The sequence below is a fragment of the Balaenoptera borealis genome (genome assembly GCF_965194805.1).
Source record: "Balaenoptera borealis genome assembly, chromosome: X".
NCBI classification, from domain to species: Eukaryota; Metazoa; Chordata; class Mammalia; order Artiodactyla; family Balaenopteridae; genus Balaenoptera; species Balaenoptera borealis.
Genome location: NC_138881.1, coordinates 71,580,219 through 71,596,783, shown reverse-complemented (window position 1 = coordinate 71,596,783; position 16,565 = coordinate 71,580,219). Strand labels below are relative to the sequence as shown.

Sequence of the window (16,565 nt, the reverse complement as noted above, 5' to 3'; positions counted from 1 at the left end):
TGAGAAAAAGCTTCATAAGTTTTCAGTAGTCACATGTGTTATAGGAAAATATATTTTATTTTCCAGTCAGAGAGAATAATTTAAGCAGTTACAAATTAGTCACCTGGATTCATTATAAAATGACAATCCAAACCATCTACTTTTTTTTTTAGTTGTTAGGAGTGGAAGAATCATCTTATTTTATAATAAAATGTCAAAATCTATACATATACACCAAAAAGGGAGCAAGGACAGCATTGACTAGGTTTTGGATAAAGTCAATTTCAGCTGCTTTTTTTTTTAATTAACTAATTAATTTATTTAGTTTTGGCTGCATTGGGTCTTGCTGCACACGGGCTTTTCTCTAGTTGCGGTGAGCGGGGGCTACTCTTCGTTGCGAGTGCAGGCTTCTAATTCCGGTGGCTTCTCTTGTTGTGGAGCATAGGCTCTAGGCACATGGGCTTCAGTAGTTGTGGCACACAGGCTCAGTAGTTGTGGCACCCAGGCTTAGTTGTTCCAGGGCATGTGGGATCTTCCCGGACCAGGGCTCGAACCTGTGTCTCCTGCATTGGCAAGCGGATTCCTAACCACTGCAGCACCAGGGAAGCCCTTCAGTTGCCTTGTTAAAGCACCTCTTCCAACTAGTGCTTTTCCATCTATTATAGTTAACATTTAGCCCAAATTGCATCCTTTATGACAACTTCCTCATGCAACAAATGTTTACTGAGGATCTACTATATTCAGACACTATGGTATGTGCTGGAATTAAAGAAATGTATAAAAAGAGTGTCTCTACTCCCCGGTAACTGAGAGCCTTGTAGAAAATTTATAACCATCTTCCACTCCTTCTATCATTATTCAAATAGCCAATTGTCCATATGTGTTCAGTTAAATAAAACCATTATTTGTATGACGGTTTTTACATGACAGTTTAATAATTTACCTGCCCCCCTCCAAAGTAATACCTCCAGCAACTTTATAAAATAAGTACTAAATTACCTGCATTTTACAGTTGAGGAACCTGAGGTTCAGAGAGGTTAAGCAGTACATACACTTAGGCCACAACTAGGAAGTGGGAGCTCCATCTTTGGCTCCAATTTCCATTCTTTCTTCATTGCAACACTTTGCTGCCTAGAGTTACTCACAGAAAATTAAATTAGGTCTTTATTTCAAGTACAGGACTGTTGTTATGAATCAAGTCTTCATTTTAGAATTATAATTATTGTACAATACATTCAATTCAGTGACAACATTTATTGAAAACCTTCTGTGTACCAGGTACTATATAATGCAACATTTCTTTACTAAAATATCTATGGAGATTAAAATAGCACTGAGGATTTTCAGAACCTAAAATTCTGATACTTTTTCTCCTAGGATTTCTTCTTGTGGTACAAAATAGGAAGAGACCAATTATTGTTTTTATTTTACCTTGTTAGCCAAATGACGTTGTACATAAAATGCATTTCATTTCACAGGGATTAATGCCAACTGGATTAACTATGGTTTCAATCTATCTGACAGCTATTAAATGTCCCAAATCAAAGCAAAATTAATGAAGCAGTAACCTTATTTATCTACAAGTGTCACCATATAAGGTTTGCAGGATAATAATCTATACGTTGTAAGCTTTCCTTAATAGTGATGTTTTCTGTTGTCATGTAGCAAAAAGTTACTACCCAGGAGGGTCTAAGCACAGAAGACCTTATTAGTTAACATGTCCATGACCTTTTAGAGGGTTAGGCATTTATGTATAATTGCTTTTATATAACATGGCATTTTAAGCACATTTGAATCCACTAAGCAACCATTCTAAATAGGTGAAAAATGCATACATAAGCCAGTTACCCAGTGAGGATAAATTTAATTAAGCCAGTACCCTCTAGTACGAGATTACTACTAGATTGTGATTTGTGCCTTCCTCACAGGCTATCCCTAGTCCTGAACAGCATTCTCAAAAATGTGTGCCACTAAGCTTGAAGGGGGCCAGGCAAGAAAATATAGATAGCTCAGGTGAAACCTGCAACTATTGTGTGTCTACTATTGGTAGGACTCTATAATCACTACCACTGAATTTTGTAAATATGGTTGGTCAAAAGTATCATCTTTGAATATCAAAGTTTATATAATGTAGATACTAGCAAAAGAAATTCCACTCCTGGAATCTCATAGACCACATATAAGAAACAAAACTCCAGACTGGAAACAGGACAAGAACTTCCAAGGCAGTAGTGAGGTGAAGCCCATGGTTTTCCTTTACAAGGTACTTCCTTTCTATAGATTTCCTGAAAAATGATTGCTGATTTGCCTCTGGTTTCACACTTAAACATTGTTGCTTGCCTTGGGTTTGTGGCAGTAATTCTAATTAGAGGCTTTTACTAGCAATCAGACACAAGGAGTTGGACTGCTTAGCCATTATTATGGTCAAATAGTGATCTGATTAAAGGTATTTGATGGATGCATGCTAAAGAATCTTTAATAATTTTTGTAATTTTTTGAGAAATATCACATTTTGTGTATCTGGGAACAACTATTCTTCAGCACAGTTTGTATTCCTGCCCTGTTTATATGTGAAAGCTAAAGCTATTATCTTAGATTGACATTCAAGATAGCTATCATTCATCAGGCAGAAATGCTGATGTGAGGTAATTTTATTTCAGGTATCTTATCAACTCAATATTGTCACAGAGAGAAAACCTCCATCCATTAGAGCTACCATTATTCTGACTGAAAACATTCATGTTTCCTTGGGAGGCTCCCTATCTTGGCTTTTTCAAGGCAACAAGAACATGGTTTTGAGCCAACTCTAAAAGAAATGTCAAATCACACCTACAAACAGTTCCAATAAAACTAAAATCTACTGACCTGTGATTTAGTAATGAAAATATTGCTAACTGGCACGTCATAGTTTATGGTTAGGAAATTTCATTTTATTGTTGAGTGCAGTCCTGGCAAAGACTTAACAGCAGAAGAGAATCTGATTTCTGTCTGTCCTCTCCCCTCCACACTTTTGAACCCAACTGGGTTTTGGTTTTTACTGTGTTACTCAAATGTTACTGTAAATTGTGGACTGTATACAACTAAGGAGGAATATATACACAAAGGAGTGAAATTTTGCTTCTTGCTATTCTACCTTGATGGCTGTTTGGTCAAAAGAACCCATTCTTCAATTTTAATACTCTCACCTTTTCTCTAACTGATTAAAATTTATTAACTGAACTTCAGCCATATTTTGCATAGTTTCACAATAAGAAAATCAAACTCTTGACTGTTTCAACTCCTAGCCCAGCTAACCTCCAAAATAATGCAGTTAGGGGCAGTGTAATTCCTAAGTTGCTGAGAAAACAAACACAAGAGGTCTTCTGGGAGGCAATATTGTGTAGTGGTTACAAGAGAACATTACCTCATTTAATCTTTTTTTTTAATTAATTAATTTATTTATTTATTTTTGGCTGTGTTGGGTCTTCGTTTCTGTGCGAGGGCTTTCTCTAGTTGTGGCAAGTGGGGGCCACTCTTCATCGCGGTGCGCGGGCCTCACTATCGCGGCCTCTCTTGTTGTGGAGCACAGGCTCCAGACGCGCAGGCTCAGTAGTTGTGGTTCACGGGCCCAGTTGCTCTGTGGCATGTGGGATCCTCCCAGACCAGGGCTCGAACCCGTGTCCCCTGCATTAGCAGGCAGATTCTCAACCACTGCGCCACCAGGGAAGCCCACCTCATTTAATCTTTATGTCAAGTTCATAGCACAATGGCTGACACATAGTAAGAGCTAAATAAATATTAGTTATTGTTATCATTTCTCAAAATAAAATCACCTCCCTTTGGTAACTTTTAACACCTCTTTTTATCTATGAACACAGACACCAGGCTGATGCAAATCATTCCCCGTCCTGGACTCTGTGACTCTTTATTTGGGTGCCACATTGAAATCACAAGAGCAAGAGTTTTAGTAATGGCACAAATTACTAATGTGGGCAAAGAATTGTATACCCAACATGTTAACTAGTGTACAGTGCAATGACAGGAGAATATTTGTGCAGAAATAATAAAAGAAATAAATACTTTAAGATAATTTGAAACTGTAAAATTACTCTGTCAAATTAAACTGGAAGGAAAAAAAGCTCCATGGTTTTCACAGCATTATGAGGGTATTATAATTGGCTAAGGGAGAAAAATAGGCAAAATACTAAGTGTATCAAATTACTTGTGTGCAGATTCTAACAGGGAGTTCAGTACTTGAATGTCCTTGGCTAAAGAAATGCCCTTTTCTACTTGGCAAAGTTAATGGTTTTGGAAGGGACACACATAGAGAGGTGAGGCAGGAAGGCATTATCTACCTGGCTAGCTATAGCAATGAGATAACCTGAGGATCAGTGGAATGATACTGACAGATGAATAAGCCATGTGATGATAATGAGCAATTCAGAGATTTTGATAATGAGCAATTCAGAGATTTTACTTGTTTTACTTTTCATTTAAGCATCTATATTCAAGAATTTTTATGTAAATTATTCAAGTTTTGCATTCATTAGATCACTTAGACTTGAGTGAAATGAAACTGAAAATGCCATTACAATGTTGCTTTTCCTTTAAATTCCTCCCATATTGAAAAATGTATATATCAGCTACAAAGAAAATTTAGTGGCTTCATTTATGTGATGACTTTGTGATGAGTTACTTGTATTAATAGGTTATTTCACTTTTTTCATTTCACAGCAAAATATCTGTGAACTTAATATTGTTTATAATTGTGATTGATATTTTCTTCAGGTGATAATTCAGGATGATGGCCCTGAAAAATTGGACCCCAAATATTTTGGAGAGTTGCTTGCTGATCTAAGCCGTAAAAATACGAATCTATATCACTGCTTATTAGAACATTTGCAGAGAATTGGAGGAAGGTACTGTAAATATATCATTTGCCTTGGTGTTGTAGCTTTCAAACATTTTACAATACCCTGATATTTTTTAATAGACTTTATTTTTAAGAGCAATTTTACAGCAAAACTTGAGTACTTTTAATGGCGAAACAGGCAACCGTATGAGCAGATCTGAGGAAATATCTCATTTTAAGAGTTAATGTACTTAATGAAAATCATTGAAGATATCTTACCAGCTATTTTGGGGTCAGTAAAGAATTATGTGGACCTTCTTTTCTAGCGTACTTTGATGACAAATGCAACCATTTAGGCAAGGAGCTCAAAAAATACGTGGCATACTATGACTTGTTTTAAGATATTACACTGATGATATAAGATACAATCCCATTGCCAACACACTACTGTTTATCTTCCATTGATGTGTGCTCAACATATGAAGACCAGAGTTTAATATACATTTAGCGTTATATATTATTATAAATGTCATGTATTATTTTAATATTATATATTACATATAATGTATGAAATATAAATTATACAAATATCTATTTATAAGTTAATGTAAATATGCATATTATACAATAATATTATATAATAATATATAATATTTAAATATATAAACATAAACAATTTATCAACTGTCCATGTGTAGATGAGAGCACATTATGTCATGAAATGAATTTCATAAGCTATACTCCAAAAGTTGCCTTCTACTATGTAGTCACATCATATATGTGGTCATCTGTCAGGCAAAATTTAGGAAAGCTCTATAAACTCAGAAAAATCTGGAGGATAAAGGAAAGTCAGTAGAACTTTCACCAACTAGATTCTTCTACTTCTCAGAAATCTTTAATCTCTTCTCTCTTTTCCCTCTGCTTATTACAATTCTGTTTATTAGCTCCCTCCTCCCCAACTTGTCTTGCTTTCTTATTCATGATTGCAACCATTCTCTTACCATCACCCTCAACTGCCTTGCCTCTTTATCATATTGTCCCTGCCACTTAGCAAAATCCCAACTCTGGATTAGTCTAGCTCTCTGCTTTATCTATTGTTTTCTTTTTTTTCTCCATCCAATACTCACTGCCCACTACCTCTAGAATTCAGACACTACCCACTGAGGGCTGTTTCATTTACCCTGGTTTCCTTGGTGCCTAGTGTGGTGACTGATTTAGTGTGGTGCTTAATAAATATTTGTTGAATGAATGAATGAATGCCTTCTTTATGCTACATCCATGCAGTTGAGCACAGTTAGAGAAAAGCACAGCCATTTATTTGAATTGGGGTCATTATTAACGCATGGTTTCCATCTTCAGCTAGGCCTTCATCAGTGTTTTATACTAATCAATATCCTCTCCCCTTATCCAAACAACTATTTCACACATTCATTTATTTGCATAATGTCACTACCTTAAAATATTTCCCCTCATTCTGAGTACTCTATTATCTATTGAGTGTCCACTATTGTGCCAGACACTGTGCTAAGTGCTTTTTAAATATTATCTAATTTGCACAGTAACCATAGAAAGTTTCAAATGGACACCCAAAGAGAATAAGTTATTAAGATCACATAGCTGCTAAGTGCTTGAGATGGATTCAAACATTCTGAGTACTCTTATACCTATAAGCCATGACTCAGCTTTTCTGCAAAGCTTTCCCTAGATACTGTTTTGTCTATGTGTTCCTCTTCTGTGCATTAATCATGTCTTGTGAATATTTCTGTTAAAGTATCACATGGTAAAATCAAAAACATATAGAGACATATATTCTTAAGTACACTGATTGTAGATACAGGATTCATACCCTAGGTTCATGTCCCAGCTTTTGTTACATACTAGATGTGTAATATCAGGCAACCTGTTTAACCTCTCTGTACCTCAGTTTCTTCATCTGTAAAATAGGGATTATAATAATACTTATTTCATAGATTTGTTATAAGCAATAAATGTTTTATTTAAGACATGTACTTACAAGCAGCAGGAGCATCATGTGAGAACTTGGAAACAGACCCGTAGAATCAAAAACTCTGGGGTAAGGCCAAGCAGCAAGCCCTCTGGAGGATTCTGATACATGCTAAAGTATGAGAACCACTGACCTAAGGCCACAAAAGTGGCAAATCTGGGACTAGAACCTATGGGAGAACATTTTTACCTTAGGCAAATCACTTAACCTTTCAAACTAGATATGTGTCTCTAAATTATTTAACATATTGCAGACACATTAAAGAAATTATCAATTTTTGAATCATGAAATTTGAAAAGGTTGGAGGACTTAGACCAATTTTACATTGCTCAAATTTTGCCTTAGATCACTTATGTTTGTGTCACGTACAGGACAAGATAATATTTGTGTTTGGATTGCCCAAATCCAGTTCAGAGCACATGGCCTTGACAAAGTCGCTACTCAATAAAGGTTTATAGAATGAGAAATATATTCCAAATGTATTAGTCTCATACTAATTAGAAGTAGACAAAGTAATTGAGCAAGGGAAGTTAAATTGCTTTATAATGATCATCCAGGTAGAGATGTAATCTGGGGTTTTGAAATAGCTTCCTGTCATTGAGGGCTTTGATAAATGTATAAGGGTGACCTAAATGTGTAATTAAGCGCCGCAAAACATTGAGTTTAATTTCTAGAGTAGCTAAAAATACTAAAAAGAAAATAGAAAGCTGGTGTATCCACATTAGTAAACACTCCAGTGTGGAGAGGGTCTCATAAAATTTTGGTGTTTAAGAGTTCTTGTTTATCAGAAGGTTGTCAGTTTCTTTCTCTTCATTCCTCCCCTCCTTTATTTCTTCTTTTGTTTTTTCCTTATTACATTCCTTCCTTCCTAGGAGGTGAGATGACATAGTGAGTGCCACTCTTTTTTTTTTTTCTGCCCACTGTAATTCTAGCCACCATCACCTTGTACTGAATGGAGATGTAATCCACACTGGCCTTTCTGCCTCCCGCCTCTGCTCTCTTTGTTTCCACTCTCTCTCTCTCTCTCTCTCTCCCCCTCATCCCTTTGTCTCCACTTTTCTTCTCTTTCTAAATTGCAATTCAGCAATGAGTAAACTGGAGGGTCAGAATTAAGAAAGGTTGTCTTATGAAACCATTTTGGTTACATTTGTAAATTCCAGTATTAAGTGCTGTTGATTGTTCCTTGTTTGTTTCTTTGTCTTGTTTTCTTATTTGTAGAAAGAAGTAAGTGGCTAGGGACTTGTGTACTAGGTTGGCATTGGAATTGGGATTTTAAACATAAAAGGTCTATTAATACTGTGATAATTCCAGTTAACAGTAATGCAAGACTACTATAATTGCATTGTGAGTCATATTTTAACTTCTTTTAGCTTCCAATATATGCATGCAGTTACTTTAGTAACGCACTAAAAAAGTAGAAGATACTTCATTTCTTTTCGCTAGGGCCTCCCCAAAATTTCTATTTTGGGCAACCCAGGAAATACCACATACATACATACAGACAATTGCACATATGCAGTCATGCCTCAGGAAATGAAATCTTCAGTTCTCATTCTCCACATTAGCTTGTGTATTTTTATAAATGCATGCAAGAGGTTTCGCACAGTGAGTGACCCACTTATCTCTGTAAGCAATATATTACTCATAAGCACTTACTTAGAAGGTAAATGTAGGAGCTAACGTACTAGCTTATATCTCTAAAATACTTTTCTGTTGTACTTGACAATATGGCAGTCTTATATCTATGATTTCCTTAGTCTTACTTTAAAATACTTTGTCTTGCTGTCAGAACGTGTCCAGTTTTTTGTTTGTTTGTTTGAGAAGTATGTTCACTGTATGCATTTTGGGCCCAGTTTTTCCATGAAGTGCAGAGGGAACAAGTAGGCAAAAATAAAGGCCTATCTGTTGCCACTGGTAACACTAGAACTGTATCCTTCCCAGCTTTCACCATTCCCCAAAGGAGCCAGTGCCGGACTGGTATGACCACTAACAATTCACTTGCAGCATTTGCCTACGTAACATGGCTTCACAAAGGGCCTTCCAACCCTCATGGACAAACCTTCATTTTGATGCTGGAAATTCTATTATCCCACTAGAATTTTGGTCATGCTGCTTAAGGCTATGTCCCTATGTAAACATTCCAATATCCTTTTAAGCTTTGTCACTGCTATACATACTGTAGTGTAGATTGAATGATTAGTGTAGATTACTCAGTCTTGCAAGTTTTGGTTTTGACTAAAAGGGTATGAATAACTTAAAGACACTGTAGGGAGAAGCTGCAATCAAGCATTGAAAGGGAGCAATACAAGGAGAAAAAGGAGGTGGAAATAGAAAATGACTATTATTGTTATTTGTTCACTCAGATAGTATTTCTTGCCAAACTGAGGACTTCTACATCTAGTCACAAATAAACTGGTGTTAATGAATGGTACTAATTCTGCATATTATATTGGTTTGTTATTTGGATGTTGTTCATTTTTAATAGATTAGCTAATTCCAGGAAAATTAACTTTATTTTTGTCAAGTGCCATTTTAGTTAGCTTTAAATTTTTCATTAGGATTATAAATTTCATTTGGATATATTATATATCAAAAAGTAAGGTAAAATATTTAGAAGACTAACATTTATATATGCCAATGTATATATTTTCCTAAGGTTGTCTGTTTGTTTTTTTTTTTCATTCTTGCAGCAAACAAGACTTTGAGTCTACAGATGAGGTAAGTGCAAAAAGAGTTGAAAATCGAATATAGTTGATAACAAAGCAGATTCTGATACTTGCATTAATAATATTGTTTTTAGTTTGGTATTTTTATTAGACTGGAAACACAGGTTAGTGAAAGAAATATTGATCCTTTTGCCTTTAAAATGATATAACCATTTATATCTTTGTAATGGCTTTAAAGGTGATAATTGTAAAAGTAATAATCATTCACACAAAAAATGTTTTATCAGCTTTCACCTTATAATTTAACTTGCCTTTGCCTATGAGAACATTTAAAAGTTCATTGACTACATACTCTCTGTTTTACAAAACTGAAATCTATGTTAACTAATTAAATAGCAAATTTAGTTTTAATGTATTTTGAAACCTTGTATGTCCCATGCCAAATAGCCAGCAAATTGAAGTAAATATTTTCAAGTATGAATTCTAAATATTATGTATATATATTTTTGTAATAGTTACTTTTAATGGAATAAGTCATCAAATAGAGAAAGAACTGATTTCAAAGTAACAATCACAATGGCTTCTTTTGTGTTAATTTTCATCTTTATTTCCAATGTATTGACATACTGCATTTGTTACAATAATTCAGTAAGCCTTAAATTGCCTTTACAAAGTACTGACTTCAATTCAGATTCTCACTTAAAATTTGTTGAAGCTTCTTAATGTTGCTGTGGCAACATCATAATCTTTCAAAAGTCACCACAGCTCTATGCAAATTCGCAGTAAACCTTTAATTTTATTTTATTTCCTCACATTTTCATTATTTAAAAAATCAGCCTTTAAAGTGTCATATCTACCACCCAACTAAACTTCCAGTTGTTAAAAAATACATGGAAATAAAGTGGTAATGGGATTTAAGTGACCACCCTTTTGTTTTTAAGTTGCTCTTTTTAAAAAATAGAAATGGGACATCTGATTGATTGCCCCAAACTTCCCCCTAAACTTCCTGGAAATTCAAGGTTCTTCCCATGGTGTATGTAGTATAATGAATTTTTTAAAAAGTAAGAACTGATAATGCTAGAAGTAAAGTTTGTGGCAACTATTGCCCAGAAAGTGAAATAATCTTCTGATGTCCGTAAAAATATGTCCCTCTCTACAAAAGTCTGCTGACCCTCTGATTAAAACACTAACATGTATCTGTTGAAGGATAAGCCTCTCTTTTCTCACAGTCAGAAGACATTGAATCGTTGATTCCTAAAGGATTGTCAGAATTTACAAAACAGCAAATTCGCTATATTCTGCAGGTGAGATGGGGTCAAGAGTGGCTGTGAAGGCAACACTAACAAACCACTAGCCTAGGATGTTTACTTTAATTAAGAACAGAAAGTCCCAAATAAAATTCCTATTTCACAAGAGTTGATTACATTTTTTTTAAACATCTTTATTGAAGTATAATTGCTTTACAATGGTGTGTTAGTTTCTGCTTTATAACTAAGTGAATCAGTTATACATATACATAAGTTCCCATATCTCTTCCCTCTTGCATCTCCCTCCCTCCCACCCTCCCCATCCCAGCCCTCTAGCTGGTCACAAAGCACTGAGCTGATCTCCCTGTGCTATGCGGTTGCTTCCCACTGGCTATCTATTCTACATTTGGTAGTGTATATATGTCCATGACACTCTCTTACCCTGTCACATCTCACCCCTCCCCCTCCCCATATCCTCAAGTCCATTCTCTAGTAGGTCTGTGTCTTTATTCCCGTCTTGCCACTAGGTCCTTCATGGCCTTTTTTTTCCCCCTTAGATTCCATATATATGTGTTAGCATACTGTATTTGTTTTTCTCTCTCTGACTTACTTCACTCTGTATGACAGACTCTAACTCCATCCACCTCATTACAAATACCTCCATTACATTTCTTTTTATGGCTGAGTAATATTCCATTGTATATATGTGCCACATCTTCTTTATCCATTCATCCGATGATGGACACTTTGGTTGCTTCCATGTCCTGGCTATTGTAAATAGAGCTGCAATGAACATTTTGGTACATGACTCTTTTTAAACTATGGTTTTCTCAGGGTATATGCCCAGTAGTGGGATTGCTGGGTCGTATGGTAGTTCTATTTGTAGTTTTTTAAGGAACCTTCATACTGTTCTCCATAGTGGCTGTATCAATTTACATTCCCACCAACAGTGCAAGAGTGTTCCCTTTCCTCCACACCCTCTCCAGCATTTATTGTTTCTAGATTTTTTGATGATGGCCATTCTGACCGGTGTGAGATGATACCTCATTGTAGTTTTGATTTGCATTTCTCTAATGATTAATGATGTTGAGCATTCTTTCATGTGTCTGTTGGCAATCTGTATATCTTCTTTGGAGAAATGTCTGTTTAGGTCTTCTGCTCATTTTTGGATTGGGTTGTTCGTTTTTTTGTTATTGAGCTGCATGAGCTGCTTGTAAATCTTGGAGATTAATCCTTTGTCAGTTGCTACATTTGCAAATATTTTCTCCCATTCTGATGGTTGTCTTTTGGTCTTGTTTATGGTTTCCTTTGCTGTGCAAAAGCTTTTAAGTTTCATTAGGTCCCATTTGTTTATTTGTGTTCTTATTTCCATTTCTCTAGGAGCTGGGTAAAAAAGAATCTTGCTGTGATGTATGTCATAGAGTGTTCTGCCTATGTTTTCCTCTAAGAGTTTGATAGTGTCTGGCCTTACACTTAGGTCTTTAATCCATTTTGAGTTTATTTTTGTGCATGGTGTCAGGGAGTGTTCTAATTTCATACTTTTACATGTATCTGTCCAATTTTCCCAGCACCACTTATTGAAGAGGCTGTCTTTTCTCCACTGTACATTCCTGCCTCCTTTATCAAAGATAAGGTGACCATATGTGCATGGGTTTATCTCTGGGCTTTCTATCCTGTTCCATTGATCTATATTTCTGTTTTTGTGCCAGTACCAAACTGTCTTGATTACTGTAGCTTTGTAATATAGTCTGAACTCAGGGAGCCTGATTCCCCCAGCTCCATTTTTCGTTCTCAAGATTGCTTTGGCTATTCGGGGTCTTTTGTGTTTCGATACAAATTGTGAAATTGTTTGTTCTAGTTCTGTGAAAAATGCCAGTGGTAGTTTGATAGGGATTGCATTGAATCTGTAGATTGCTTTGGGTAGTAGAGTCATTTTCACAATGTTGATTCTTCCAATCCAAGAACATGGTATATCTCTCCATCTATTTGTATCATCTTTAATTTCTTTCATCAGTGTCTTATAATTTTCTGCATACAGGTCTTTTGTCTCCTTAGGTAGGTTTATTCCTAAATATTTTATTCTTTTTGTTGCAATGGTAAACGGGTGTGTTTCCTTAATTTCACTTTCAGATTTTTCGTCATTAGTGTATAGAAATGCAAGAGATTTCTGTGCATTAATTTTGTATCCTGCTACTTTACCAAATTCATTGATTAGCTCTAGTATTTTTCTGGTAGCATCTTTAGGATTCTCTGTATAGTATCATGTCATCTGCAAACAGTGACAGCTTTACTTCTTCTTTTCCGATTTGGATTCCTTTTATTTCTTTGTCTTCTCTGATTGCTGTGGCTAACACTTCCAAAACTATGTTGAATAATAGTGGTGAGAGTGGGCAACCTTGTCTTGTTCCTGATCTTAGTGGAAATGGTTTCAGTTTTTCACCATTGAGGACAATGTTGGCTGTGGGTTTGTCATATATGGCCTTTATTATGTTGAGGAAAGTTCCCTCTATGCCTACTTTCTGCAGGGCTTTTATCATAAATGGGTGTTGAATTTTGTCAAAAGCTTTCTCTGCATCTATTGAGATGATCATATGGTTTTTCTCCTTCAATTTGTTAATATGGTGTATCACATTGATTGATTTGCGTATATTGAGGAATCCTTGCATTCCTGGGATAAACCCCACTTGATCATGGTGTATGATCCTTTTAATGTGCTGTTGGATTCTGTTTGCTAGTTATTTTGTTGAGGATTTTTGCATCTATGTTCATCAGTGATATTGGCCTGTAGTTTTCTTTCTTTGTGACATCTTTGTCTGGTTTTGGTATCAGGGTGATGGTGGCCTCGTAGAATGAGTTGGGGAGTGTTCCTCCCTCTGCAATATTTTGGAAGAGTTTGAGAAGGATAGGTGTTAGCTCTTCTCTAAATGTTTGATAGAATGCACCTGTGAAGCCATCTGGTCTTGGGCTTTTGTTTGTTGGAAGGTTTTTAATCACAGTTTCAATTTCAGTGCTTGTGATTTGTCTGTTCATATTTTCTATTTCTTCCTGGTTCAGTCTCGACAGGTTGTGCATTTCTACGAATCTGTCCATTTCTTCCAGGTTGTCCATTTTATTGGCATAGAGTTGCTTGTAGTCATCTCTCATGATCTTTTGTATTTCTGCAGTGTCCGTGGTTACTTCTCCTTTTTCATTTCTAATTCTATTGATTTGAATCTTCACCCTTTTTCTCTTGATGAGTCTGGCTAATGGTTTATCAATTTTGTTTATCTTCTCAAAGAACCAGCTTTTAGTTTCATTGATTTTTGCTACTGTTTCCTTCATTGCTTTTTCATTTATATCTGACCTGATCTTTATGATTTCTTTCCTTCTGCTAGCTTTGGGGTATTTTTGTTCTTCTTTCTCTAATTGCTTTAGGTGCAAGGTTAGGTTGTTTATTCGAGATGTTTCCTGTTTCTTGAGGTAGGCTTGTATTGCTATAAACTTCCCTCTTAGCACTGCTTTTGCTGGGTCCCATAGGTTTTGGGTCATCGTGTCTCCATAGTCATTTGTTTCTAGGTATTTTTTGATTTCCCCTTTGATTTCTTCAGTGATCACTTCGTTATTAAGTAGTGTGTTGTGTAGCCTCCAAGTGTTTGTATTTTTTACAGATATTTTCCTGTAATTGATATCTAGTCTCATAGCGTTGTGGTCGGAAAAGATACTTGATACGATTTCAATTTTCTTAAATTTACCAAGGCTTGATTTGTGACCCAAGATATGATCTATCGTGGAGAATGTTCCATGAGCACTTGAGAAAAATGTGTATTCTGTTGTTTTTGGGTGGGATGTCCTATAAATATCAATAAAGTCCATCTTGTTTAATGTATCATTTAAAGCTTGTGTTTCCTTATTTATTTTCATTTTGGATGATCTGTCCATTGGTGAAAGTGGGGTGTTAAAGTCCCCTACTATGATTGTGTTACTGTCGATTTCCCCTTTTATGGCTGTTAGTATTTGCCTTATATTTTGAGGTGCTCCTATGTTGGGTGCATAAATATTTACAATTGTTATATCTTCCTCTTGGATCGATCCCTTGATCATTATATAGTGTCCTTCTTTGTCTCTTGTAATAGTCTTTATTTTAAAGTCTATTTTGTCTGATATGAGAATTGCTACTCCAGCTTTCTTTTGATTTCCATTTGCATGGAATATCTTTTTCCATCCCCTCAGTTTCAGTCTGTATGTGTCTCTAGGTCTGAAGTGGGTCTCTTGTAGACAGCATATATATGGGTCTTGTTTTTGTATCCATTCAGCCAGTCTGTGTCTTTTGGTGGGAGCATTTAATCCATTTACATTCAAGGTAATTATCGATATGTATGTTCCTATTCCCATTTTCTTAAATGTTTTGGGTTTGTTATTGTAGGTGTTTTCCTTCTCTTGTGTTTCGTGCCTAGGGAAGTTCCTTTAGCATTTGTTGTAAAGCTGGTTTGATGGTGCTGAACTCTCTCAGCTTTTGCTTGTCTGTAAAGGTTTTAATTTCTCCATCACATCTGAATGAGATCCTTGCTGGGTAGAGTAATCTTGGCTGTAGGTTTTTCTCCTTCATCACTTTAAGTATATCCTGCCACTCCCTTCTGGCTTGCAGAGTTTCTGCTGAAAGATCAGATGTTAACCTTATGGGGATTCCCTTGTGTGTTATTTGTTGTTTTTCCCTTGTTGCTTTTAATATGTTTTCTTTATATTTAATTTTTGACAGTTTGATTAATATGTGTCTTGGCGTGTTTCTCCTTGGGTTTATCCTGTATGGGACTCTCTGTGCTTCCAGGACTTGATTAACTATTTCCTTTCCCATATTAGGGAAGTTTTCAACTATAATCTCTTCAAATATTTTCTCAGTCCCTTTCTTTTTGTCTTCTTCTTCTGGGACCCCTATAATTCGAATGTTGGTGCGTTTAATGTTGTCCCAGAGGTCTTTGAGACTGTCCTCAGTTCTTTTCATTCTTTTTCCTTTATCCTGCTCTGCAGTAGTTATTTCCACCATTTTATCTTCCAGGTCACTTATCCTTTCTTCTGCCTCAGTTATTCTGCTATTGATCCCATCTAGAGTATTTTTAATTTCATTTATTGTGTTTTTCATCGTTGCTTGGTTCCTCTTTAGTTCTTCTATGTCCTTGTTAAATGTTTCTTGCATTTTTTCTATTCTATTTCCAAGATTTTGGATCATCCTTACTATCATTATTCTGAATTCTTTTTCAGGTAGACTACCTATTTCCTCTTCATTTGTTAGGTCTGGTTTGTTTCGACCCTGCTCTTTCATCTGCTGTGTGTTTTTCTGTCTTCTCATTTTGCTTAATTTACTGTGTTTGGGGTCTCCTTTTCACAGGCTGCAGGTTCGTATTTCCCATTGTTTTTGGTATCTGTCCCCAGTGGCTAAGGTTGGTTCAGTGGGTTGTGTAGGCTTCCTGGTGGAGGGAACTAGTGCCTGAGCTCTGGTGGATGAGGCTGGATCTTGTCTTTCTGGTGGGCACGTCCACGTCTGGTGGTGTATTTTGGGGTGTCTCTGGCCTTATTATGATTTTAGGCAGCCTCTCTGCTAATGGATGGGGCTGTGTTCCTGTCTTGCTAGTTGTTTGGCATAGAGTGTCCAGCACTGTAGCTTGCTGGTCGTTGAGTGAAGCTGGGTCTTGATGTTGAGATGGAGCTCTCTGAGAGATTTTCACCGTTTGGTATTATGTGGAGCTGGGAGGTCTCTTGTGGACCAGTTTCCTGAAGTTGTCTCTCCCACCTCAGAGGCATGGCCCTGATGCCTGGCTGGAGCACCAAGAGCCTTTCATCCTCACGTCTCAGAGTAAAAGGGA

At 36.2% G+C, this 16,565-nt stretch overlaps 1 protein-coding gene across 4 annotated transcripts in view; it reads left to right on the top strand.

Annotated features, from left to right (window-relative positions):
- The window catches only part of POF1B (POF1B actin binding protein), a 104,719-nt gene that overhangs the window by 50,625 nt on the left and 37,529 nt on the right, over positions 1 to 16,565 (top strand). For all 4 annotated transcript variants that reach the window (XM_082377257.1, XM_082377256.1, XM_082377259.1 and 1 more), the window contains 3 exons: positions 4,747 to 4,877; positions 9,506 to 9,533; positions 10,711 to 10,785. In XM_082377257.1, coding sequence (XP_082233383.1) covers positions 4,747 to 4,877; positions 9,506 to 9,533; positions 10,711 to 10,785 — 234 coding nt within the window. The remainder of the gene's footprint in view (positions 1 to 4,746; positions 4,878 to 9,505; positions 9,534 to 10,710; positions 10,786 to 16,565) is intronic.